This window comes from Petromyzon marinus, chromosome 62, assembly GCF_048934315.1.
Source record: "Petromyzon marinus isolate PM22_M1 ecotype Great Lakes invasive population chromosome 62, UKy_Petmar_22M1.pri1.0, whole genome shotgun sequence".
Lineage (NCBI taxonomy): Eukaryota > Metazoa > Chordata > Hyperoartia > Petromyzontiformes > Petromyzontidae > Petromyzon > Petromyzon marinus.
Genome location: NC_133728.1, coordinates 11,658,099 through 11,684,430, shown reverse-complemented (window position 1 = coordinate 11,684,430; position 26,332 = coordinate 11,658,099). Strand labels below are relative to the sequence as shown.

Genomic DNA, 26,332 nt, shown 5'->3' with positions numbered 1-26,332 from the left:
GAGTGTTGTGAGTGAGTGTTGTGAGTGAGTGGTGTGAGTGAGTGTTGTGAGTGAGTGTTGTGAGTGAGTGGTGTGAGTGTTGTGAGTGGAGTGAGTGAGTGTAGTGAGTGGTGTGAGTGAGTGGTGTGAGTGAGTGGTGTGAGTGAGTGGTGTCAGTGAGTGGTGTGAGTGAGTGGTGTGAGTGTTGTGAGTGGAGTGAGTGGTGTGAGTGAGTGGTGTGAGTGAGTGGTGTCAGTGAGTGGTGTGAGTGAGTGGTGTGAGTGTTGTGAGGGAGTGGTGTGAGTGGTGTGAGTGAGTGGTGTGAGTGGTGTGAGTGGTATGAGTGAGTGGTGTGAGTGAGTGTTGTGAGTGTTGTGAGTAAGTGGTGTGAGTGAGTGTTGTGAGTGAGTGGTGTGAGTGTTGTGAGTGGTGTGAGTGAGTGTTGTGAGTGTTGTGAGTAAGTGGTGTGAGTGAGTGTTGTGAGTGAGTGGTGTGAGTGTTGTGAGTGAGTGGTGTGAGTGAGTGGTGTGAGTGTTGTGAGTGGTGTGAGTGAGTGTTGTGAGTGAGTGGTGTGAGTGGTGTGAGTGAGTGGTGCGCGTTGTGTGCGTGCGTTGTGTGCGTACGTTGTGTGCGTGCGTTGCGTGCGTGGTGTGAGTGAGTGGAGTGGTGGTGTGAGTGCGTGGTGTGAGTGAGTGTTGAGTGAGTGAGGGTTGTGAGTGAGTTTTGTGAGTGGTGTGAGTGAGTGTTGAGTGTTGTGAGTGAGGGTTGTGAGTGAGTGTTGTTATGAGTGAGTGGTGTGAGGTGAGGGTTGTGAGTGTTGTGAGTGAGTGGTGTGAGTGAGTGTTGTGAGTGGAGTGAGTGGTGTGAGGTGAGGGTTGTGAGTGTTGTGAGTGAGTGGTGTGAGTGAGTGGTGTGAGTATTGTGAGTGAGTGGTGTGAGTGAGTGTTGTAAGTGGTGTGAGTGAGTGTTGTGAGTGAGTGGTGTGAGTGTTGTAAGTGGTGTGAGTGAGTGTTGTGAGTGTTGTGAGTAAGTAGTGTGAGTGAGTGGTGTGAGTGAGTGGTGTGAGTGAGTGGTGTGAGTGAGTGTTGTGAGTGGTGTGAGTGAGTGGTGTGAGTAAGTGGTGTGAGTGGTGTGAGTGAGTGTTGTGAGTGAGTGTTGTGAGTAAGTGTTGTGAGTAAGTGGTGTGAGTAAGTGTTGTGAGTGAGGGTTGTGAGTGAGTGGTGTGATGAGTGAGTGTTGTGAGTGAGTGTTGTGAATGAGGGTTGTGAGTGAGGGTTGTGAGTGAGGGTTGTGAGTGAGTGGTGTGATGAGTGAGTGTTGTGAGTGTTGTGAGTGGAATGAGTGGAGTGAGTGGTGTGAGGTCAGGGTTGTGAATGTTGTGAGTGAGTGGTGTGAGTGAGTGGTGTGAGTGAGTTGTATGAGTGAGTTGTGTGAGTGAGTGTTGTGAGTGAGTGTTGTGAGTGAGTGGTGTGAGTGTTGTGAGTGAGTGGTGTGAGTGGTGTGAGTGAGTGGTGTGAGTGAGTGGTGTGAGTGAGGGTTGTGAGTGTTGTGAGTGGGTGGTGTGAGTGAGTGGTGTGAGTGAGTGGTGTGAGTGAGTGTTGTGAGTGAGTGTTGTGAGTGAGTGGTGTGAGTGAGTGTTGTGAGTGAGTGTTGTGAGTGGTGTGAGTGTTGTGAGTGGTGTGAGGTGAGTGTTGTGTGTGAGTGTTGTGAGTCTTGTAAGTGGAGTGAGTGGTGTGAGGTGAGTGTTGTGAGTGGTGTGAGTGTTGTGAGCGAGTGTTGTGAGTGAGTGTTGTGAGTGAGTGTTGTGAGTGAGTGTTGTGAGTGAGTGTTGTGAGTGAGTGGTGTGAGTGAGTGGTGTGAGTGAGTGTTGTGAGTGAGGGTTTTGAGTGATTGTGAGTGGTGTGAGTGAGTGTTGTGAATGTAGTGAGTGAGTGTAGTGAGTAAGTGGTGTGAGTGAGTGTTGTGAGTGAGGGTTGTGAGTGAGTGGTGTGATGAGTGAGTGTTGTGAGTGAGGGTTGTGAGTGGTGTGAGTAAGTGGTGTGAGTGGTGTGAGTGAGTGTTGTGAGTGAGTGGTGTGAGTGTTGTGAGTGGTGTGAGTGAGTGAGTGAGTGAGTGGTGTGGGTGAGTGGTGTGAGTGAGTGGTGTGAGTGAGTGTTGTGAGGGAGTGGTGTGAGTGTTGTGAGTGAGTGGTGTGAGTGAGTGAGTGGTGTGAGTGAGTGGTGTGAGTGGTGTGAGGTGAGGGTTGTGAGTGTTGTGAGTGAGTGGTGTGAGTGCGTGGTGTGAGTGCGTGGTGTGAGTGCGTGGTGTGAGTGCGTGGTGTGAGTGTTGTGAGTAAGTGGTGTGAGTAAGTGGTGTGAGTAAGTGTTGTGAGGTGAGGGTTGTGAGTGGTGTGAGTGAGTGGTGTGAGTGGTGTGAGTGTTGTGAGTGAGTGGTGTGAGTGAGTGTTGTGAGTGAGTGGTGTGATGAGTGAGTGTTGTGAGTGAGTGGTGTGAGTGGTGTGAGTGTTGTGAGTAAGTGGTGTGAGTGAGTGGTGTGAGTGAGGGTTGTGAGTGTTGTGAGTGAGTGTTGTGAGTGAGTAGTGTGAGTAAGTGGTGTGAGTGAGTGTTGTGAGTGAGTGTTGTGAGTGAGTGGTGTGAGTGTTGTGAGTGAGTGGTGTGAGTTAGTGGTGTGAGTGAGTGTTGTGAGTGGTGTGAGTGAGTGCTGTTAGTGAGTGTTGTGAGTGAGTGGTGTGAGTGAGTGGTGTGAGTGTTGTGAGTGAGTGTTGTGAGTTAGTGGTGTGAGTGGTGTGAGTGAGTGATGTGAGTGAGTGTTGTGAGTGAGTGTTGTGAGTGTTGTGAGTGAGTGGTGTGAGTGTTGTGAGTAAGTGGTGTGAGTGAGTGGTGTGACTGAGTGGTGTGAGTGTTGTGAGTGCGTCCCCGCAGTGACCGCGAGTTAATCGCAGCGTCTGACATGATAACAGCTCGACACATTCGTCTGTAACACCACTCTGCGTGGTCTTAAAATAACGAAATAAACATACAATCGGCGACATTTCGGGCAATGGTCCTCGTCTGCTATGAGTAAGGGCTATTTTCTGAAACGTCGCCTATTATTTTTTCTTTTTAAGACCACACGATGTTACCGATGCACGTGTAGAGTTGATATTATCTGTGCCTGCGCAGCCACTGCCAACGCAGCAACAGCAGCATCGCTATAATTTGTGCATTAGAGAATGTTGCCTCCATCTGGTACCCATTATCTAACGAATATGTTGAACTTCTTTCCGTACGTAGACAACCGTGATAATTAATCGGAGGGGGCGCGGGAAGGGCAATAAATTAACACGTAACAATTCGTTCTTAAGAAATTCGTTTTCAATATATGCGAGTATGTGAGTCTCGACGTGAGTATATGGGTCTCTGTGTGAGTCTATGGGTTTCTATGAGTCTATGGGTCTCTGTGTGTATGTGGGTGTCTCTGTGTGTGCGAGTCTGTGGGTCTATATGTTGAACTTCTTTCGCACCGTGCATAGCCAAAACGTGCTTTTTTCGGTGGTTGCAGGGGTTTGGAGGACAACAAACTCAGCACAACAATAAGTAGTTCTAAAGAAACGAGTTCTCAATCTAGATTTAAAAGTGCACAGGTCCCAGTCGCTTCCTAATAAAGTGAAAATAATAATCCAGTAGTGGAACTGCTGAACCAAAAATAATCCAGCAGTGAAAATAATAATCCAGTAGTGGAACTGCTGAACCAAAAATAATCCAGCAGTGAAAATAATAATCCAGTAGTGGAACTGCTGAACCAAAAATAATCCAGCAGTGAATATAATAATCCAGTAGTGGAACTGCTGGATTATTTTTTTACGCCTGAGGTCAACCGCTTGTGATGCGATCGAAACGTCGTGATTTATTTTATTTTTATTTTTCTACCTACGTGACTTTACCTGAAGAACCAAAGAATAAGGATACTGGAAATAAAAATGACAACTCCTTATTTCATCCACTGCAGGATGAAAGGTCTTATACCCTAGTCCGTGTCGGTGACGGTGGGGAGGGGGGGGAATTAGCCATACTTCACCACGCTAGTCAATGTGGGTTGGTTAACAATGGTCTAGTAATAAGATTGCATTGGTTGAACGCGTGGAGCGGTGGCGCAGTAGTTGAGTTGTCTAGCGCACTGCGCTATGGACTCGACAGTCGCCTGTCTGAATTCGTTCTCCCCTTCACGGCTAACGTCAGTGGCGAGTGATATACAGTATATATACTTTATGTAAATATGCTGTGTATAGGGTTCCTGGCTCGCCAAGCCACCCTGATCCGCTTGCAGTGGCGGGGGTGTGTGAACTACCTCGCCTGGTACGCAGGAGGTCGTGGTATGAAAAATAAGAATAGGTTTTACCCTTGCTGGCAATAAAATAGGTGTTAAGATGTTCAAACATCAAATAGAAACCTTTTGCATGGAAGTCGTGGGTTCGATCCCGACCCTGACGCCTGCTGCTGTATATTTGGAGTTTGCGTGTTTCTCTCTCCCCGTGGTCGCGTGGATTTTTCTCCAGGTTCTCCGGTTTTTTACCTCCACATTTAGAATCAACATCACCACGCGTTTAGAGTGATTTAGCTGCTGCTATAAATTTCCACACGATGATGATAAGCCGGCTTCCTTGAGTGGTGGCGGTGGGGTTTAACGACGCTTTCATATTTACGCGATCTAACCCAACAATTATGGATAACGATTCAAATTACCGGAACACGAAAAAATATATTTTTTTTTAGGTTGGTGGGGGAGGGGGGGGCATTTGGATTTTAGTTGTAGGGTAGTTTAATCAGGATAGCTTACCTAACTTAATTTAAATAACAATTATATATTAAGATCGACCAACTTGCACTTAACGCTTGCCCGCCGTGAGAGTAAAGCAGACGGCTCGCAGCTTTTGCAGTACTTTGACGCTTAATTTCTCACAGGCGCGATTATTAAACCAGGGTGGCCTGCCACGCGCGGTTCGAACCGCGAACGCCTGACCACGTGGGCCCCACAAATTTTTGGGCTGCCACGGTGACTCGGAGATGTTAACTACCTCGCCTGGTATACAGAAGGCCGTGGGTTCGATCCCGATCCCTGATGCCTGCTGCTGCTGTATATTTGGAGTTTGTGGTGCGTCTCTCTCCCCGTGGTCGCATGGATTTTTCTCCGGATCCTGCGTATTTGGCTGCTGCTATAAACTTCCACCTGATAAGCCACTTCGCTGAGCTGTCATGCGTGATGGCCAGGTCACTTCCGAAAAAAAATAGCTTCATAGCAGCTTAGTGGGCCTTACACCGAGTAAAATATAAAAAAAAACCGCGTTTAGTTTTAGGTTAATCTTATTATTTGTGCAACACAGCTCACGTGGAGACCCAATTGGTGAGACAACCGGTTTTGGATTCTGTTTTTCCTGCTGCGTTGCCGATAGCTTCATCTCATTCCCGTGCCGCTGTCTTGCTCACCCCACTCCCTCCCGCCCCACAGCCGCAAGCCTCCTCCTCCCAGCCAGCCAGCCCAACGTGCACGTGGCGGTGATGTCGCAGTCGTTCGTGGTGACCCAGCAGCCCGGCGTGGCGTACGCCCAGCAAGCCCCGCACGCCCAGGAGAAGTGGAACTCGGGCCTCTGCGACTGCTGTGATGACATGGGCATCTGTGCGTGAGGGTGGGGGGGCAGCGGAGTGGGGTGTGTGGGGGGGGGCAGCGGAGTGGGGGGTGCGGGGGGCGGTAGCGGGGGGGGGGGGGCTAATAACAGTTGAACACAGTCGGCTTTCGCAAGCAATGTTATCCATATGAGTGTTTTTTTTGGGTTAGATCGCATAAATATATAAATGTGTCATTAAACCCGCCACCACTGGACACAGCCAACTAGTAAGGGTTGTCACGTAAACAGAACATGCCAATTCGTCACTAGTACAGCACACCGGTGTGTTGGAGAGTAAATCTCCAACATTTTCAATCTGGGTACCACGTTTCTCTAGTAATTACAACGAGCATCATCAGGCGGCAGCCAGATTTGTGGACAAAATCCTCCTGTTTCGTTCCTTAAATCGAGGGATAGATGTGATGTCACCTGTGAGCCCTTCACGTGGGAAGGGGGGGGGGGGTTAATGAATGCATATCAATTACAATGGGCATCAACTGCCAGTTGGGTCTTTTATATGGTAATCAACATACATTGTGTGTCCACATTATTCTTGTATCTCCTGTCCTTTGTGTGCACTAAACAACAAGTACATAGGCATAGTTATAGATTTGAAGCTTTCGTGACTGCAAGGATTCATACTCTTTGTTTTTTTCGGTAAAGTCACGTAGGTAAAATAAAATAAATGAAAATAACTAAATTTAATCACGACGTTTCGGAGGCAACACAAGCTTCCGTCTTCAGGTGGAACAGACGCAGCAAAATTAGCAGTATCAAGTGAACAGCTCTGGGACACACGAGATTATTAACAGGTTAAGGGGGGGGGGGCAGGAAGGGACGTGGGTGGGGGAGGGGGGGCTAAGTTAAGCCGCCTTTTGTTATTCTGCAGGGGGTTCTGGGGGAGGCGGTGGTGTACTTGCACGTTAAACCACCTTTTGTTATGCTGCAGGGGGTTCTGGAGGAGGGTGATGGCGTGCTGCACGAGAGCGAGTATAATCCTGGTAGAAACGGAGATGGCTGTATAATTATGAGCCAAAAGTTGCTCAATATGAAATCAGATTTGAAAGAGGGCAGAACGAATTCTTCGGCCGTGGCTGATCATTGTTTCAACACAGCGGTTTCTCATGACATTGTCTTCTCTGATACCAAAGTACTCTGCAAACCTCCCGGCTGTTACCAAATATTTGTCCATGAAGCCATCCAGATATACAAACATAGACACAAGTTCAACCGAGAGGATGGTTTTAAATTTAGCAACTTTTGGAAAGATGTCATCAACCAAGTCAAACTTTAGCTGGCTTATAATTATACAGCCATCTCCGTTTCTACAAGGATTGTACTCACTCTCGTGCAGCACGCCATCACCCTCCCCCTGAACCTCCTGCAGCATAACAAAAGGTGGTTTTACGTGCAAGTACACCACCGCCTCCCCCAGAACCCCCTGCAGAATAACAAAAGACGGCTTAACTTAGCCCCCCCCTCACCCACCCACGTCCCTTCCTGGCTCCTCCCCCTTTAACCTGTATATAATCTCGTGTGTCCCAGAGCTGTTCACTTTATACAGCTAATTTTGCTGTGTCTGTTCCACCTGAAGAGGGAAGCTTGTGTTGCCTCCGAAACGTCGTCATTTAATTTAGTTGTTTTCATTTATTTTACCTACATAGGCATAGTCTATTATTTTTTCTATTATTTATTTTATTTTATTTCTACGTGACTTTACTGAAAGAACCAAAGAGTAATTCCTGCAGTCAGTCACGAAAGCTTCAAATCAAGTTTGAACCACCTCTATGGAGAGGATTTTCACACAACTCATGCTTAACTTAAAATTTAGCAATCTTTGGAAGAACGTAATCAACCTGGTAAAGTGTTAATTGTTGTGTTAGCCGACTCTCTGTTTTGCATTGCATTATATTTCTAAGTTTACTAGGCTTGTTTTCTTAAACTTCCAATTTCTCTCCCCCTGCCGCTCTCATTGACATGCTAATTTATCTGCCCCCCTCTCTCTATATATATAAAATACCTGGTCACAGAGGCGTTGTTTCTCTGTCTCTGTGTGTGTCTCTCTCTGCGTGTGTGTCTCTTGATGTGTCTCTCCTCTTTGTGTGTATCTCTCTCTGTGTCTCTCTTTCTCTGTGTGTTTGTCTCTCTTCGTGTCTGTGTTTGTCTCTAAGTATGTGTCTCTTTCCGAGCTTGCATTCACACCTGATGACGGTTGCTTGTGTTGCAATCAACGTCGTATTCTATTATTGATTTCATTATTTGATGATTCGCTTCCAAGCAGCACTAAGCCTGTAGCTATCCGAATGGTTAACATTTATTTTTTATCTTCTTTGGTTCTTTCGGTAAAGTCACGTAGAATGAGAATAAAATAATAAATTGATAAAATAAAATAACACAATAATATTCTCACGACGTTTCGGCCACAACACAAGTGGCCTTCATCAGGTGAAGGCCGCTTGTGTTGTGGCCGAAACGTCGTGATTTTTTGTTATTTTATTTTCACCTACGTGACTTTACCCAATAGAACCAAAGAGTATGGATCCTAGCAGTCACGAAAGCTTTAAATCTAGGAAGGTGACAACAGTTGTTGCGATTATTCGCAAATGGAAGAAACACAAAATAACTGTCAATCTCCCTCGGCCTGGGGCTCCATGCAAGATCTCACCTCGTGGAGTTGCAATGATCATGAGAACGGTGAGGAATCAGCCCAGAACTGCTAGCTAACAGCACTTGCCCCAACAGTCCGTTGAGGCTACACGGGAGTCTTCGTGTGTGAACCCCATTGGCACCTGGGTCCTGTCGCGTGATCTCTCATGTCAGCGAGAGCCTTCAACACTTCACGTGGCTTCGGAGTGCGCCTGGCCTGGCACTGGCGCCGTGGTGACGTCTCCGCCACTTACTGGCGAATTGCGGCTGTTGTGTCTCAACCAGTCCCTGGGCTTTCCCAAGGTCGACTCGGCCTCAAATGAGTACCTGGTGTCAAGTGTAAACGAATTATTTTTTATTTTACCAGGTAAGGCCCACTGAGATATATAGCTCTTTTTCAGAAGCGACCTGGCCGTAAATGATAGCTTAACGAAGTGGCTTATCATTGTGAAAATTCGTAGCATCCAAATACTCTAAACGCACGTTTCTAATTGTGGAGGGAAAAATCGGAGGACCCAGTGAAAAATCCACGCGCCCACGGGGAGAGAGACATGCAAACTACAAATACATAGGCGTAAGTGTCGGGATCAAACCCACGAAGCTCCTGTATACCAGGCAAGGTAGTTAACATCTCGCCACTGCCGCACAAACATCGACACCAGAGAAACTAGTAGTAGGTGGCACATTTCGTAATTTGTTTTTTCCACTTTCCTCTCTCCCTCTGTCTTGTAGTGCCAATATAGCTCAAGTAGTGGCCACATCTTTCTGTCACCGATCTGTTATGATGATGTCGTCGTCATTATCAAGCCCTTCACTCTTAGGTCTTCTTCTCTGTCCGGTTCCTTCCATTTTTTCGAACAACAAAAACAACATTTAAAATGTTCCTGTTGTCCACCCTACAGATGTGTCCAGAGTAGTATCCAGTGTCATTCTCTTCACTGCCTGCATCTTCAGGTTGTCTTCTATCTATGGTGCAACCTTTTTCTCACTACCTTGATTACCCTCCCATCTAAATCGCAGTTTCATGCGGAGCTGTCGACCCTTCACGACAGCGTCACTCTCAGCTGAGCTTGACTCGCGTGGTCCATCGCCCCATGTCAGGTTCACTGTTTCTGCAACGTCCTTTTTGCAATTGACCAGTCCAACAAATACGTCTACCTGAGCCGACTGACTGAATGCTCATTCACGTTTGCGCGATATTTTTTTTTACATTTCGCATGTGACGGAGTTGTTTGGCTCCGATGTCTCTGCTTAAACAGAGCTATGACAAATGTTTTGATATTTGCATTTATGTTGTTGTTGTTGTAGTTGTTGTAGTTGTTGTGGTAGTTGTTGTTGTAGTTGTTGTTGTAGTTGTTGTTGTTGTAGTTGTTGTTGTAGTTGTTGTTTGCCTGTTGGCATTGTTCTCCTGTCTTACATTGGTGCGGAGACAAGGCCATGACAGTATGCTGCCTCTGACGTAGGACCATCAGTTTAAAACACAAGGCGTACATTACTATCAACGCCCGTTTGTTTGCACGTTTTACCACAAGTATGTGTGTGGTTAATGAAAACCTGCTTGATGCCTTGTAATAGGCGTGTCTATTTGGTGTTTTAACATCTTAACACTCCCCGTGTTATTTTTATCGTCGGTGTGCGGTGAGTGTCGAGTCAGTGTTTGGTGTGCGGCAAGGCAGTAATTATCCCCCCCCCAATATTCAAATATTCTCAAAATGTCCCCCCAAATATATTGCTATAAAATAGATTTCTGTTTATATTATTGTGGTTATGGTTGTACTTCATTAATTCCTAATCTCTGCCATTACATACAATGAAACAAGAAAAGGTAAAAAATAAAAAAAACAGAGCAATGTAATACAATACACTATTAGACATTATTGTAAAAAAAAGTCCATCCCATGTGTTAGTGAATTTTTTATATTTTAGGCAGGAAATGGCAGGAAATTATTTTCAAATTTAGATGTATTTTCTGGGGGGGGCACCCCCAAACCTCCAAACCCCCTGGAATATTTGGTCCCCCCCATGTTGATTCCATGGCTACGACCTTGGTGTGTGGTGAGTGTGGTGTGTGCTGATCGCTGAGTCTGATGTCAGCCTGGGTGAGTGTTTGGCGAGTGTGTGGTGGTGTGTATTGGGTGAGTGTTTGGTGTGTGGTGATCATTGGGTGGTAATATTTTGGTGAGTATGTGGTGTGCCGTCAATGCTTGGCGAGTGGCTGGTGAGTTTGCCGTGAGTGTTTGGTGAGCTCTGTGTGTGTTTGTGTGATGTGCCAGCAGGCTTGGGGCGTGGTGGCGTGGCGGTTAGCGCGCTTGCGATTCCAACCGGGCGACCAGATTTCGATTCCCGCTCACGTCCAACACCAGTGACGATTATCGGAATGGGTCCTGGACCTCCCCTAGGTCGATTCAGCCTCAAATGAGTGCCCGTTGCACTGCGTAAACATCGCCACTTGGGAGTCAAACGCGGTCGGTCGATCGGGCGTGGTGCTGGCCACCCACCCCCTCACATGCAGTGCCGGCCTTAATAGGTGCTCGCTAACAGCACTTGCCCCAACAGTCTGTGAAGGCAATTTTTTTTGTTATGTTACCAGGTAAGGATGACTGAGCTACGTAGCTCATCTTCAGGAGCGACCTGGCCACAAATGATAGGTCCATGGAAGTGGCTTATCATCATCCCTTGGAAATTTATAGCAGTAGCCCAAAATACTCTACGGATGGGTGATGTCGATTCTAATTGCGGAGGGCGAAAAAACCGGAGGGCCACGGAGAAAAACCCACGTGACCACGGGGAGAGCGAGAGATATGACATGCAAACTCGAGTGCTGTTAGCGAGCAACTATGAAAGCCGGTATGGTGGGTGGCCATCACCACGTCCGGCCGCCTTTATCTCCCCAGTCCTGATGTTCAGGCACACCAAAGACAAAGATCCCCAGTATAGCCTGAATAGACTATTGGGGAAAGTGCTGCTGGCGAGCACCTAGAAAGGCTGGAACGGCACACGAGGGGGTGGGTGGCCAACACCACGCCCGGCCGCCTTTGTCTCTCTAGTGCTGATGTTCACACACCACACCACAGCAGATAGGACGGGCTCATTTGAGGCCGATTCGACATAGGGGGAGGCTCCACGGCCTTTGCAGGCATTCGACGTCTTGGTCGTGAGCGGGAATCGAAATCGTGTCGACGAGTTGGTAGCGCGGCGCGCTAACCACTGCGCCAACGTTCCCCATACACGCGCGTGCATGCGTTGAACTTCTTTTGCGCCGCACGTGGCCAACCGCGCTTATCGGTTGTGGGGGATTGTCGTCTTCTGTCGCCCGCCAGGCTGCTGTGGGCTGTTCTGTATGCCGTGCCTCGAGTGCCGCGTGGCGAGTGACTATGGCGAGTGCTGCTGCTTGCCATTGTTGCCCGGAACCAGCTTCTCCATACGCACCGGCATACGGGAGCGTCACCATATCGAGGTGAGGGACCGCCACTTACACCCGTTTTTTTTTCCCCCTCCCAGGTAAGGCTCCACTGAGCTATACAGCTCTGTGGTTTTTTTTTTTTCCCAGAAGCGACCGGGCCATCACAAATGATGACTCACCGAAGTCTGCTATAGAGAGAGAGGAGAGAGAGACGGTGACAGGGTGGGTGTGGATGGGTGTAGGTGAGTGAGTGTGGGTGGGTGGATATGAATGGGTGTGGGTGGGTGTTGTGGGTGGGTGGGTGGGTATGGGTGGGGTGGGTATGGATGGGTGTGTGTAGGTTTGTGGGTGGGTGGGTGTGGGTGGGTGTGTGTAGGTGGGTGGGTATGGGTGGGGTGGGTATGGATGGGTGTGTGTGGGTGGGTGGGTATGAATGGGTGTGGGTGGGTGGGTGTTGTGGGTGGGTGGGTATGGGTGGGGTGGGTATGGATGGGTGTGTGTGGATGGGTGTTGTGGGTGTGGGGTTGGGGTGGGTATGGGTGGGGTGGGTATGGGTGGGGTGGGTTATGGGTGGGTGGGTGTGGGTGGGTGTTGTGGGTCTGTGTGGGTGGATGGGTGGGTATGGGTGGGGTTGGGTGGGGGTGGGTGTTGTTGGTGTGTGTGGGTGGGTGTTGTGGGTGGGTATGGATGGGTGTGTGTGGGTGGTTGTGTGTGGGTGGGTATGAATGAGTGTGTGTGGGTGTTGTGGGTGTGGGTGGGTGTTGTGGGTGTGTGTGTGTGGGTGGGTATGGCTGGGGTGGGTGGGGGTGGGTATGGGTGGGGTGGGTTTTGTGGGTGGGTGTTGTGGGTGGGTATGGATGGGTGTGTGTGGGTGGGTGTTGTATGTGTGGGTGGGTGCGTATGGGTGGGGTGGGTGTGGGTGGGTGGGTATGAATAGGTGTGGGTGTGGGTGGGTGTTGTGGGTGTGTGTGGGTGGGTGTTGTGGGTGTGTGTGGGTTGGTGTTGTGGGTGGGTGGGTATGGGTGGGGTGGGTATGGATGGGTGTGTGTGGATGGGTGTTGTGGGTGTGGGGTTGGGGTGGGTATGGGTGGGGTGGGTTATGGGTGGGTGGGTGTGGGTGGGTGTTGTGGATCTGTGTGGGTGGATGGGTGGGTATGGGTGGGGTTGGGTGGGGGTGGGTGGTGTTGGTGTGTGTGGGTGGGTGTTGTGGGTGGGTATGGATGGGTGTGTGTGGGTGGGTGTGTGTGGGTGGGTATGAATTGGTGTGGGTGGGTGTTGTGGGTGTGTGTGGGTGTTGTGGGTATGGGTGGGTGTTGTGGGTGTGTGTGTGTGGGTATGGGTGGGGTGGGTGTTGTGGGTGGGTGTTGTGGGTGGGTATGGATGGGTGTGTGTGGGTGGGTGTTGTGGGTGTGTGTGGGTGGGTGTTGTGGGTGTGTGTGGGTTGGTGTTGTGGGTCTGTGTGGGTGGATGGGTGGGTATGGGTGGGGTGGGTGTGGGTGGGTGTTGTTGGTGTGTGTGAGTGGGTGTTGTGGGTGGGTATGGATGGGTGTATGTGGGTGGGTGTGTGTGGGTGGGTATGAATGGGCGTGGGTGGGTGTTGTGGGTGTGGGTGGGTGTTGTGGGTGTGTGTGTGTGGGTGGGTATGGGTGGGGTGGGTGGGTATGGGTGGGGTGGGTGGGGGTGGGTATGGGTGGGGTGAGTGTTGTGGGTGGGAGTTGTGGGTGGGTATGGATGGGTGTGTGTGGGTGGGTGTTGTGTGTGTGGGTGGTTGCGTATGGGTGGAGTGGGTGGGTGGGTATGAATAGGTGTGGGTGTGGGTGGGTGCTGTGGGTGTGTGTGGGTGGGTGTTGTGGGTGGGTATGGATGGGTGTGTGTGGGTGGGTATGGATGGGTGTGTGTGGGTGGGTGTTGTGGGTGGGTATGGATGGGTGTGTCAGTCGACCCGTGGCACCTGGGTCTGCCCCGTGACCTCCTGCCAACGGGCGTTCGACACTTCACGAGGCCTCAGGGTGCACATAGCCTGGCACAAGCGCCGTGGTGACGTTACCACCACTTAGTGGCGAATGGTGGTTGTTGTTGTTGTGGGTGTGTGTGGGTGGGTATGAATGGGTGTGGGTGTGGGAGGGTGTTGTGGGTGGGGGTGGGTGGGTATGAATGGGTGTGGGTGGGTCGGTGTGTGTGGGTGGGTGTGGGCGGGTGTTGTGGATGGGTGTTGTGGATGGGTGTTGTGGGTGTGTGTGGGTGGGTATGAATGGTTGTGTGTGGGTGTGTGTGGGTGTTGTGGGTGTGTTGTGGGTGTGTGTGGGTGGGTATGAATGGTTGTGTGTGGGTGTTGTGTGTGTGGGTGGGTATGAATGTGTGTGTGTTGTGGGTGTGGGTGGGTGTGGGTATGGGTTGGGTGAGTGGCACTGCAGTGGTGACAAACTCGCACCAAATCACAGTAAGATTTGGGTCCTGGCTTCGATAATTACCGACTCGGGCGCCTTTCTGCGCGTGGACTTTGTATGTTCTTCCGGTGTGCCTGCGTGGCTTTTACTCCAGCTTCTCCTGTGTCCTCCAACAGCTAAAATAACACAAACACAACATCACTGCCACTGATCAAACATCCCGGTGCTGATAAATGTAACTGAAAATGAATCAATCGGCATTACCCCCGACTTCCAAAATTATGGCAGGACTCTTCTTGAGGTGACGATCATCGTCCTCGACGTACGTCAATGTCCGGTTCGTGGTCACTCTGTGGGAGACTCGAGTGTCCGGTTGTTGTTTTTTCTCGGCCTCTGCCTACTGGAGGTAGACGTTCAGGTCGTGGGATCAGCATTGTGGCGTCTTGAAGGTGGAACAATTCTGTCTGTCGCCTGATGAGGCTGCTTGTAATTTACCTGGCGAAACTTCACCGTACTCGAATTGTAAATGTTGTTGTGGGTTTACTCTCCAACACACGACCGGTGTAGTGCTGAACTAGTAACAAATTGGCACGTTTTGTTTACGTGACGGGTGGTGGCGGGTTTAACGACACATTTTTACGCGATTTAACCCAGAAAAATACCTCTTGTGGATCATATTGGTCGCGAAAGCCCACGACTTTGTGGTAAACTCGTTGGCCGAAGGCGCCACATCCCTACGCCCCTTGCCAAAATTCCACGCCGTCGTCTTTGAACTTCCAATGCCTGGAAGGTGAAAGCCAATGTGGATGACGTGTATACTGCCCTATGCTGTCACACAGCGTTGGTGTACGGTGCTTTTTTCAGGAATATTTTGCTGTTTCTTTTCATGGATTTTCTGTTTGCACAGTCACACATAGTCACTTTAAGATGTTTTCTTGTTCGTGTTTTTTTGTTTGTTGCAGTTGCACCCGATTCAATAGCCGAATGGCTCACAGGGCTATACCAAAATAAATTAATCTGAACTGAAGTACGACTTTCCAGTCAGCAGCGCTATTACTCTCCACTTGCATTGTCTTTGTACTGTTCACACTGGTGAGACAAGGCCACAAAGGAGGCTGTTTCTGGTGTAGGTCAATCAGTTTCAAAGAAATGCTTATATTATTAGGGGATGTTTGTTTGCATGTTTTGCCACAAGTATGTGTCGATGATGCAGACTTGATTCCTGGCAGAATGTATTTATTTGGTGTTTGAACATCTTATCACCTGATTTGAAGCTTTCGTGACCTCAGGAACCCATACTCTTTGATTCTTTCGGTAAAGTCAGAGATTTGTTCATGAAGCCATCCATATATACAAACACAAACTGAGCAATCATTGGAAGGACGTTATTAACCAGGTAAAGTCTTAACTGACTGTGATGTTTCCATTCTACCTGCCTAGGCCAGCTGTTGTTTCCGACACTCTGAGTACATCACCAGGCTAAATATCTGTGAGGCTGCCTAGCCGACTCCGGTGGCAGAGACCGACTCCGGTGGCAGAGACCGACTCACATTGACACGCTAATCTCTCACATTTACTTACAAGTTCCTTCTCTAGCTCCGCCCACTTATCCTTGGGTTGAGCCCACCAAAACCCTTCATGAGCTCTTGTTGCAGCAGCTCTTTCTCCTATGTCTGCAGTTCACCCGCTGTATCTGTTCCACCTGATGACGGTCGCTTGTGTTGCGATCGACACGTCGTGGTCTATTATGCCTCTACCTACGTGACTTTACCAAAGGAACCAAAGAGAGTACCTGTTGTATTGCCAGAAAGGGTTAAACCTATTCTTAGTTTTTATCATTATGTTTTGCCACCGTACTTAGGGGCCGTCCATAAATGGCGTCATGCACGAGGCAGGGGGGGGGGTTGAGAAATGTGACGTCACATTAAAATGCGCAACTTTAAATACATATAGACAACACGTTCTATTTAATTAAATAGACTTTTTAATAAATGTTTTCTCCTACAACATCTTAGTGCAGCACCACATTAAATACGCACTACAATGACAATAGTTTAAAGCGATTTGAAGCACGTTTTATTTTAAAAATGGAAATATGGTTTTGGGGGAGGCAGAGCTTTGTGACGTCATATTTGAGGGGGTCAAAAATCGTCCAAATTGCGTGACGTCATTTATGGACGGCCCCTCACATCTGTCGGTCAAGACGAGACGGCTCAGGTTGGTAGGGCACGGCGTTTGTTGGCTACGCGTGCGCGCGTGCGCCAGTTTCCACAACGCGCTCGCACGCTCCCGGTGTTTAAATTTTTTTTAAATTAGAATCCAAGGGCAGTGTTGATGCCGTTTCGTATTCCGTTTCTTTTTTTTCCCTTTGCTGGGACCTGGTTTGAGAGTGTGCAGATTGTGTGGTCAACGGTGCCCTGTAACAGCAGACCTTCAGAGACTGGATCCCTGGGTCGTTTTGAACCTCGATAAACGTTTTAAAAACAGAGTAATACAAAAGAACGGTTTGTGTCAAAATGTCCTAGGCACAATTGTCACAGCAATAAACCATTCAAGGTTAATTAGCCCCGATTTTAATCATGTGACGATCGTAAATACTGCCACCAAGTCTCTCTGAGAAATGTCCTCTCTCAAAGATGTCGGAGATCATGGCCTTCTTTCGGTTTAGCTCTGTAGATAATATTACTCAAGGGCCTGTTCGTCTATTGGTATTATTAATCTATGGGCAAGGTTGGTCTATGGGCAATGTTAGTCTCTGGGCAATGTTAATTTTTGGGTGATGTTAGTTTATTGGTAATGTTAGTCTATAAGCAATGTTAGTATATGGGCAATGTTAGTCTATGGGCATTTGTCAGTCTTTGGGCAATGTTAGTCTGTGGGCAATGTTAGTCTATGGGCAATGTTAGTATATGGGCATTTGTCAGTCTATGTGCAATGTTAGTCTATTGGTAATGTCAGTCTATGATAAATGTTAGTATATTGGTAATGTTAGTCTATGGGCAATGTTAGTCTATTGGTAATGTCAGTCTATGAGAAATGTTAGTCTATTGGTAATGTCAGTCTATGGGCAAAGTTAGTCTATTGGTAATGTCAGTCTATGGGAAATGTTAGTCTATTGGTAATGTCAGTCTATGGGAAATGTTCGTCTATCTCTTTATGTGCCGCGCACTTTCCGAAAGAAGACGGTGAACTTGGCCTTACTTTTATTTAGTTCTGCCCACGATAATGACTCCTCAATGAAGTTGTACCCAGTGCTCCCAGTTACATCCAATCGTTTAAAAGGGTTGTGGTGCAACTCAACCAATGGGGGGGGGCACATGCCTCCCCCAATGAAATCCCTAATTTCAATCGGATCATTGGGGTTTATTAGTAATAAATCGGGATTTTGCGACTCCCACTGCCACTGTGTAACGTATTAGTACGTGCCAGGGACTCTATGAGATGATAGGACAATAGTGTGAGTTCATAATTGGCAATAAGTAACGGCAAAGCAGTTATAAGCGACTCACAGAATTGTGCGCAGTTGCGTATACAGTGCACGACTTCCCTGAAGTCATTCACCTTCAGCGAGCGTGATGCCGATCACACAACGCGGTTCGAATTCGATCCTCGATCGATGGCTGCGCCATCGCCACACACGCGTCGAATAAAAAGCAAGGGACAACTCCTTACTTACTAACAACTATCATTTTTAATTGCTCGAGGGGTTGCCCCTCCTACCTGAAAATCCTGGCTCCGCCATTGCTAACAACCCCCGCTTCTTGTAGTATAACTTTCCAGTCACCTCCGATTAGCACGGTCGGCTACGTACGGCGTGAAAAAAGTTCAACATACACACACGCATTCGTGCTTCGTCTCTTGTTTTCTCACGACGTGGTCAAGAAATCGACATTTGAAACGTAGCAGCTCGGAGTAGGAGATGTACAACGTCGTAAAACCACCCGCAATGCGCACATCTTTATTCCTCCTACCGCAGTGACCCCGCACGCATTAGCCACCACATCGCCCACACCACCCGTGCCCCCAATGTATCCACACCGCACTGCTGCTTCGCACGCGACCTCCTTCTGCCTACATCTAGGTATAGGAGTTCTTTGACCGCATGGCGTGAGAAACGCGCATTTCTGTGCGTGAGAGGCAATTCCGGAAGGTTTGCAAACCTAATCTTTATTGTGAGATGGCTGTTGTAATGTTGAGGGCTCGTTCTACCAGGAACTTGTGTTTCAACCACCACCACCATTACGCTGCACGCCACAACACGGCTCCTTCTGCTTCTTTTCCTCACACTACTCGACTTAGGAATTCCCTCCCAGGATGAGCGGAGTTCACGCAAACTCCGCTCATCCTCGCAGCAGCAGCGGGTGGCTTTAGGCTGGTCATCGAGCAAAAACAGTAACCGCGTCGTGCGGCACTTTTGGATGTGCTCATACGGCCGTCTGGAACGCTCTTCCTTCCGATATTAGGAAGCCACTGGAGCTGTGCACTTTTAAATCTTCATCTAGATTTAAAATTAATTTCTTCATAATTTTTGCGTTTAGTTTGTTGTCCTTCCGCCGGACCTCCTATTATCACGGTTGGCATCTACGGTGCGAAAGAAATGCAACATATACACACATACATTCCCAAGCTGTTATCATGAAGAATGTCAACATAGTGGGAGCCGAGGCGGTGGTGGCTTTGCTTGTGGCCTGTAACCCAGCACTGTTGGAGGCAGTAGCAGCTGCAGCAGCAGCAGGGGGGGTTGGTGGATCACAACACAGATGATGCGAAGCTCTCTTCCCCTGAGCGTCGAGGAGGAGAGCCGTATGTTGAACTCCTTTGCCACCATACGTAGCCAACGGCGCTAATCGGAGGTGCGGACGACAAAGCGTGGACTAATCCCCATCTGTTCCAACTCCCTTTTCTGTGGGCGTTGAGGAGGAGCCGTTCCCGGCCAGGTGTGGTGCTGTCCACCAACCACCACTTTGTGTGCCACCGTGCCAGCTTAATAGGTGCTGCTACTCGCTACTAACAACACTTGCCCCAACAGTCTCTTAAGGCTATACGGGGGGGATCTTTGTCTTTGTGTGTGTGCGTTTGCAGGGCACGGTGTGCCGTGATTGGGTCCACCTGGCATGCTGCTTTTCGTGCGCCTTGTGCCAGACTGCGCGGGAGCTCAAGCATCGGCGCAGGCAGGCGAACGTGGTCACCTACCGTGGATAAGAGGGCATCGCCATCATCACCACCACCACCACCACCATCATCATGATTAGCACCATCATCATAGAACAACCATCATCACCTTCATGATCATCATCATCATCATCATCAATCACCACCATCATCATAGAACCATCATCACCACCATCCACATGATCATCGTTACCACTGCCATCATCATAGAACCACCACCAATAACCTACATACAACAATCACGACTATCATCACCACCGCCATCATCATAATCATCATTACCACCACCTACATCATCACCACCACCATCATCATAGAACCACCACTAAAACCTACGTACAGCCACCAAGATCAGCATCATCCTGAAACACACGCCGCGGTGGATGCTGTGTGCGTGGATCGGGCTCCAAGGGAACACTTCTTCGCAGGGGCAGCGGAGATGCAATCCCCCCGCCCCGTGTTCGAGAAGAGCCCTCCTGAAGTGGCTGTGTGTACACACACGGAGGATTTCATTTTTTGGCATCGAGATCCGTGAAACATATACATATTTGGGGGATTATCCGCGATTTTGAATTATCCGCGGACAATTGAGAGCCTCGTGCAGTACGGTTTCACCACTCCACCGCCACACAGCACAGAGGTGTGCAGCACTCACGGGGACGTAACAACGCTCCTCGGCCTTGCCCAGACCACCAGCTTGAAGGAACTGAATGTGTGCGGCCGTCGTCGTCGTAATGATGGTTTGGGTAAGGCCGAGGTGTGCAGCAACTGCATGCATTCTGTGTGTGTCTGTATGTATGTGTGTATGTGTGTATGTATGTATGTATGTCTGTGTGTGTGTCTGTATGTGTGTGTGTATGTGTGTCTGTATGTATGTCTGTGTGTGTGTCTATGTGTGTGTATGTGTCTGTATGTGTGTGTATGTGTGTGTATGTGTGTGTATGTGTGTATGTGTGTCTGTATGTATGTATGTGTGTCTGTCTGCATGTGTGTGTGTATGTATGTGTGTGTCTGTCTGTATGTGTGTCTGTCTGTATGTGTGTCTGTCTGTCTGTATGTGTGTCTGTATGTATGTGTGTCTGTCTGTGTGTGTGTCTGTCTATCTGTATGTGTGTCTGTATGTGTGTATGTATGTCTGTCTGTCTGTATGTGTGTCTGTCTGTCTGTATGTGTGTCTGTGTCTGTCTGTATGTGTGTCTGTCTGTCTGTATGTGTGTATGTCTGTATGTATGTCTGTATGTGTGTCTGTCTGTATGTGTGTCTGTTTGTATGTATGTGTGTCTGTCTGTCTGTGTGTCTGTGTGTCTGTCTGTATGTGTGTCTGTCTGTGTCTGTCTGTCTGTATGTGTGTCTGTCTGTGTGTCTGTATGTGTAGCGGTTAGCGCGCTGCGCTATGAACCTGGCGACCCGGGTTCGATTCCCGCTCACGGCCAACACCAGTGACGATTATCTGAACCGGTCCCGGGCCTCCCCTAGGTCGACTCAGCCTCAAAATGAGTACCTGGTGCGGTGTGTAAATATCGCCACTGGGGAGACAAAGGCGGTCGGGCGTGGTGCTGGCCACCCACCCCCTCGTGTACCGTTCCGGCTTTCATAGGTGCTCGCTAACAGCACTTGCCCCTACAGTCTGTTAAGGCTATATGGGGGATCTTTGTTATCTTTGTTTGTCTGTCTGTATGTATGTCTGTCAGTCTGTGTGTGTTGAACTTCTTTTCACCGAAAGTAGCCAACCGCGGTGGTGTAGCGGATAGCGCTACGCTGCGCTTTGAACCCGGTGACACGATTTCGATTCTCGCTCAAGGCCAACGCTGGTGACGATTATTTGAACCGGTCCTGGGCTTCCCCTAGGTCGACTCGGCCTCAATAAAGTACCTGGTGCGGTGTGTAAACATCGCCACGAGGGAGACACAGCCGGTCGGGAATTGTGCTGGCCACCCACCCCTTCGTGTATTCTTCTGGCCTTCATAGGTGCTACTCGCTAACAGCACATTCCCCAACAGTCTGTTAAGGCTATATGGGGGATCTTTGTCTTTCTGTTGAACTCCTTTCGTCCCGTGCGTAGCCAAACCGCGCTAATCGGAGGTGCGGGACATTGCATATGTTTTGTGGCACGCCAACTCTGCACACCTCTGTGTTATGCACTTTTAAATCACCTCGATCGAAAACGCATTTCTTTAGAACTGCTTTTGGCGTGTTTAGTTTGTTGTTCTTCCCCCCCACCCTCCACGCACCTCTGATTTATCAGGGTTGGCTACGTACGGTGCGAAAGAAGTTATACTACGTACATACGTCCACGCATGTGTGTGCTGTCGAATCTGTGTTTCCGGCAGCCTAAATGAATGTTTCCGTTACGATGAGGCTTCACAGATTGAAAGATTGAACTCCGCAGCCACTCGTCACGTGCAGCCACCACCCGGCAGTTTCCAAAATGTAGCAAGTCGTTAGTCTCAGCTCGGTCACCCACTGACTCAACGAGAGACATATAGCCTTACATAGAGACCCATATCATACAGGGTGCTTCAAAAAATGTTAACACTTCGGAGAATTGGCAACAATACCACGAAAAAATCTGCCTCCGGGCTCTGGAGACCACCTGAAGAAGATTCCAGGCTTGGGTTGACAATGAATGGCGAACAAGTGGAGGCTCTTTGACTTTTTGAAGCTATTAACATTACATTTGTTACCATGTTACAGTGTGTTATCCATTAAAAACGATAGTCCCATGTAAGTGTTAACATTGCTTTGAAGCATCCGGCATATATGGAGACGAATAAACTCACACACACGTTGAGTTGTCACTCAGACGCATAGTCGCCACTCTGCGCGTTGAATTTTTATTGTCTTCAAGAAATGAGACACAATATGTGGCAAGGCGGGGCTGCTGTCGCTGCTATTGCTGCTGTTGCTGCGTTGGCAGTGGCGCGCAACCACAAAACCTCAACACGCTCGTCAGTTATAACCCTGTGACCCCGAAAGGAGCACAGGATGTCGAGGCGATGTTCTGCACTGTGCGTCTGTGTGTGGTTGGGCTTCTTTCACGCACCGTACGTGAGCCAACCGTAACAATCGGAGGTTGCGACTATGGGCCATTGAAGGGCCATTGTCCAAAATAATCGGCACGGTGTGTGCGTGAACCGCAAGATGCAAAACGGCTGTCGCTAAAGATTCCGCGATTAGCGCCGTTGGCTACGTACATTGCGACAGAAGTTCAACATACACGTCCATACATACGATGTACTTGGAAACCTTTTTAGTAAGCCGTTGTGCCCCCTCCCCCCTCCGTCACGGTCTAATCTTTTTCCGAATGATCACATTTAATAAAATGACTCCATTTGGAAAATTTGCGCGCGCGTGCACAGCGGCAAATCGTTGACTCAATCCTGCGAATACCTGTCAGGAAACCCTCCTGCTCGAGTCTTGAGGTTCGTGGAGGCTTTCCTGCAGGCTAATCGAGGGGAGTGATGAACAATACCATGTTTCCTTTTAGGTCGGAGTGAATGGTGAATTTATTGCTATTTTTTTTATTTCACCAGGCAAGGCCCACTGAGCTTTGTAACTCTTTTTGCAGAAGCAACCTGGCTATCACAAACGATAGCTCGACGAAGAAGCCGATATCATCATGGTGTGTGAATGTATAGCACCAGCCAAATATTCTGAACGAGTCACGTTGATTCTAAATGTGGATGGGGAAAAACCGGAGAGAAATCCACGCGACCACGGAGAGAGACGCAAACTCCATATATACAGCAGCAGGCATCAGGGTCGGGATGGAACCCACGACCTCCTGAATACCAGGCGAGGTAGTTAACATCCCTTAGCCACCGTGGTCGCCACGGATTCCTCTCATTTCCCCGTTTGTAACGTCTCGTTCGTATTGTTCACTGCGTGTTCAATCTCGCCTGCTTTTAAGTTCACTTACACGGCTCGCCGAACCGAAACGCTCACGCGTCAGATCGGACGAGTCGTAAACGAATCCATTCGTTGTTTATCGCTAGTGTAAGAATGTATTGGTAATCTATGCATACTCTTTGTTATTACTTGTTATGACATTGTTATTATGACATTGTTATGACGACATTGTAATGACATTGTTATTATGACATTGTTATGACTTGCCTATTGTATTGCGCTTTTTGCTGTTGCAAAACGTGCACCGAATTTCCTTTGGCGTGTACACTGATCATATTTACGGTGTACACTGATAATGATTACGTTGTACACTGATAATGATTACGATGTACACTGATAATGATTACGGTGTGCTTTCAGTTGCTACTTTGATTTTTGTGTGAATAAAAAAATAAAACGGATCCCCTCGTGCTGATGTAAGAGCCTCGCCGAGCGTTAGTTAATGTGATAGCAGTTTCGTCTGTGGGCAATGTGTTCAAGTGTGTGTTGAACTCCTTTCGCGCACCGTACGTAGCCAATCGTGCTAATTGAAGGTGCGGGCAATGATGGCTACACTCTGCTGATGTGCCCTGTTCAATGATACCGGTGACACTAGACCTTGTATTTGTGCTACCTACATGATAAATGTCCACATCATGATTATGACAAGCCACCCCTCTGAGCTGCAATTTGTGGTAGCTATATTGCAGCTCAATGGGCCTTACCTGGTCAGGATGGCCTGCGCAGATTTGAACGCGAGCCTCTGCAACAAGTGACTAACGCGTGACCGCAGGGCCACCGTGCCCATCAACCGGTTTCATCACTTTTGTACGTGACCATGCCGGCATTCCCGTCACATTGTGCTGTTTTAAGGTACCCCGTTTAGTTCGTACAATCTACTTACACGAAGCACACCGCGCGCATGAACAGTTCCCAACCTAAATGTGGTCATTCTGCCCACTCTACGGCCAAATTATCGTATTCTGCCCCACAGGTGCCAATGTCAACCAATCACAGCTCTGTGACGCCAAATTGACTGCTGCGCACGTGCAACTGCAGCCAATGGCCGTTGAGATGGCGAGACAACGCTCAATCGCGGCAGCCATCCCATTGTCATCACGGTCGAAGAACTAAACTTAATCTATTTTTTGTTTTTTCGGGTAAGCCCCCACTGAGCTATGTAGCTCTCCTTCTTGGTTCTTTCGGTAAAGTCACGTAGAAAGGAAATAATAAAAACAAAACAATAAGATAAAATTCTCACGATGTTTCGGCCACAACACAAGCAGCCATCCTCAGGTGAAGAAACAGAGCTGTCGGAAAGACAGCGCTCCAATGAAGACTGCTAAGCTTGGCAGCGTATTTTAAGCTGGGTGGGAGGAGCAAAGCGCCTTGACAAAGGAGTTTACATATCAACAGAAGAATTTAGCATTGAAATAGCTATGTTAATGTGAGAGATTAGCATGTAACTGGGAGATTAGCATGATGTTAATGTGAGGAATTAGGATGTGACTGGTCACGGAAGTGGCTATGTTAAAGTCAGAGTTTACATATCAACAGAGGAATTTATTATATTAACGCTAAAGAACTGCAACTACCCAACTATCATACAATAAACCGATGTGAAAGAACTAAATATAAACGACATCAATATAATCAATGTACTCAATATATTATCCAATAAGTTGAGCTATTAACATTAAGTAACTGATTTTTCGATTTAAAGCTTTCGTGACTGCAATGATTCATCTTCTTTGGTTCTTTCGGTAAAGTCACGTAGAATGAGAATAAAATAATAAATTGATAAAATAAAATAACACAATAATATTCTCACGACGTTTCGGCCACAACACAAGCGGCCTTCATCAGGTGAAGGGACGAGACTGTCTGGTAGGACAGTGCTGTCTCGTCCCTTCACCTGATGAAGGCCGCTTGTGTTGTGGCCGAAACGTCGTGAGAATATTATTGTGTTATTTTATTTTATCAATTTATTATTTTATTCTCATTCTACGTGACTTTACCGAAAGAACCAAAGAAGATTAAGTAACTGGGTATACACTACACTATATGACTACCATATAGTGAACCGATACAAAATTAAAATATAAACTACATCAATATCATCAATATACTCAATATACTCTCCAATCAGCTAAGCTACAAACAATACGTCATTATACATTACACTTCTATGTCGCAAAAATTATTATAATATGCCTCCAGCTAATCTTTTTTCTTACATCTCACGACTATACCCCGTATTATAAACTGCCAAGAAGATGAATCCCTGCAGTCACGAAAGCTTTAAATGGATATGTAGCTCTTGTTTTCATAAGCGATCTGGCCACAAGTCATTGCCCAAGCAAAGTGGCTTATCATCATGTGGACATTTATATCAGCCAAATACTCTAAACCAGTGGTTCTTCACCTGGGGTGCAAAATTGCCTTTCTGGGGGTGTGAGACACGGGCAGATTTTTTAGGAGGTAAATCATCGAAAAATAAATTAAGCACGGGCACGTAAGTACAACTACTTTTATTGTTTGGTACTCTCGGTAAAGTCACGGAGATAGAAACACTAATGTAGACTGTAGCCTGGTTCTTAATTGGAGTGAGTGTAGTGGCAATCTATAATGTAATCTACATTATAGACTGCCAGTACACTCACCGAGGTTAAGAACCAGGCTACAGTCTACATTATAGATGCCAGTACACTGCCCCAGCTTAACACATTCCTGCTGAGGGGGCTGGTAGGAACGTTGAGTTGCTCGGTCAATGGCCAGGGTCAACGGCGGCGTGGTGTATTCCGCAAATATGCCCGACTGTGAGGGCGGGCACAAGCCGGCATGAGTAGGTTAAACGTTGAGTTTTATAAGGGCACCACGGTGTGACCAGCCCTTCCCCACCCAGCCCCACCCCTCCCACCCCCCATCCAGCCCCTCCCCACCCTCCTCACCCAGCCCCACCCCTCCTATTTTTGGATGCACGACGGACGGACGGACACAATAATCCCCTGTGGGCTGGTGTAACCAGGAGGTTCCTACCGGTATAACCATTGCTACAGTCTAAATTATAGATTGCCAGTACACTCACCGAGGTTAAGAACCATGCTACAGTCTACATTATAGACTGCCAGTACACTGACCGAGGTTAAGAACCAGGCTACAGTCTACATTATAGACTGCCAGTACACTCACCGAGGTTAAGAACCAGGCTACAGT

At 48.2% G+C, this 26,332-nt stretch overlaps 1 protein-coding gene across 5 annotated transcripts in view; it reads left to right on the top strand.

Annotated features, from left to right (window-relative positions):
• Positions 1 to 23,552, top strand: part of CNFN (cornifelin) — a 35,215-nt gene extending 11,663 nt beyond the window's left edge. For all 5 annotated transcript variants that reach the window (XM_032977219.2, XM_032977197.2, XM_032977222.2 and 2 more), the window contains 3 exons: positions 5,464 to 5,631; positions 11,587 to 11,723; positions 19,139 to 23,552. In XM_032977219.2, coding sequence (XP_032833110.1) covers positions 5,464 to 5,631; positions 11,587 to 11,723; positions 19,139 to 19,258 — 425 coding nt within the window. In that variant the 3' untranslated portion in view covers positions 19,259 to 23,552. The remainder of the gene's footprint in view (positions 1 to 5,463; positions 5,632 to 11,586; positions 11,724 to 19,138) is intronic.
• The last annotated feature ends 2,780 nt before the right edge of the window (positions 23,553 to 26,332 follow it).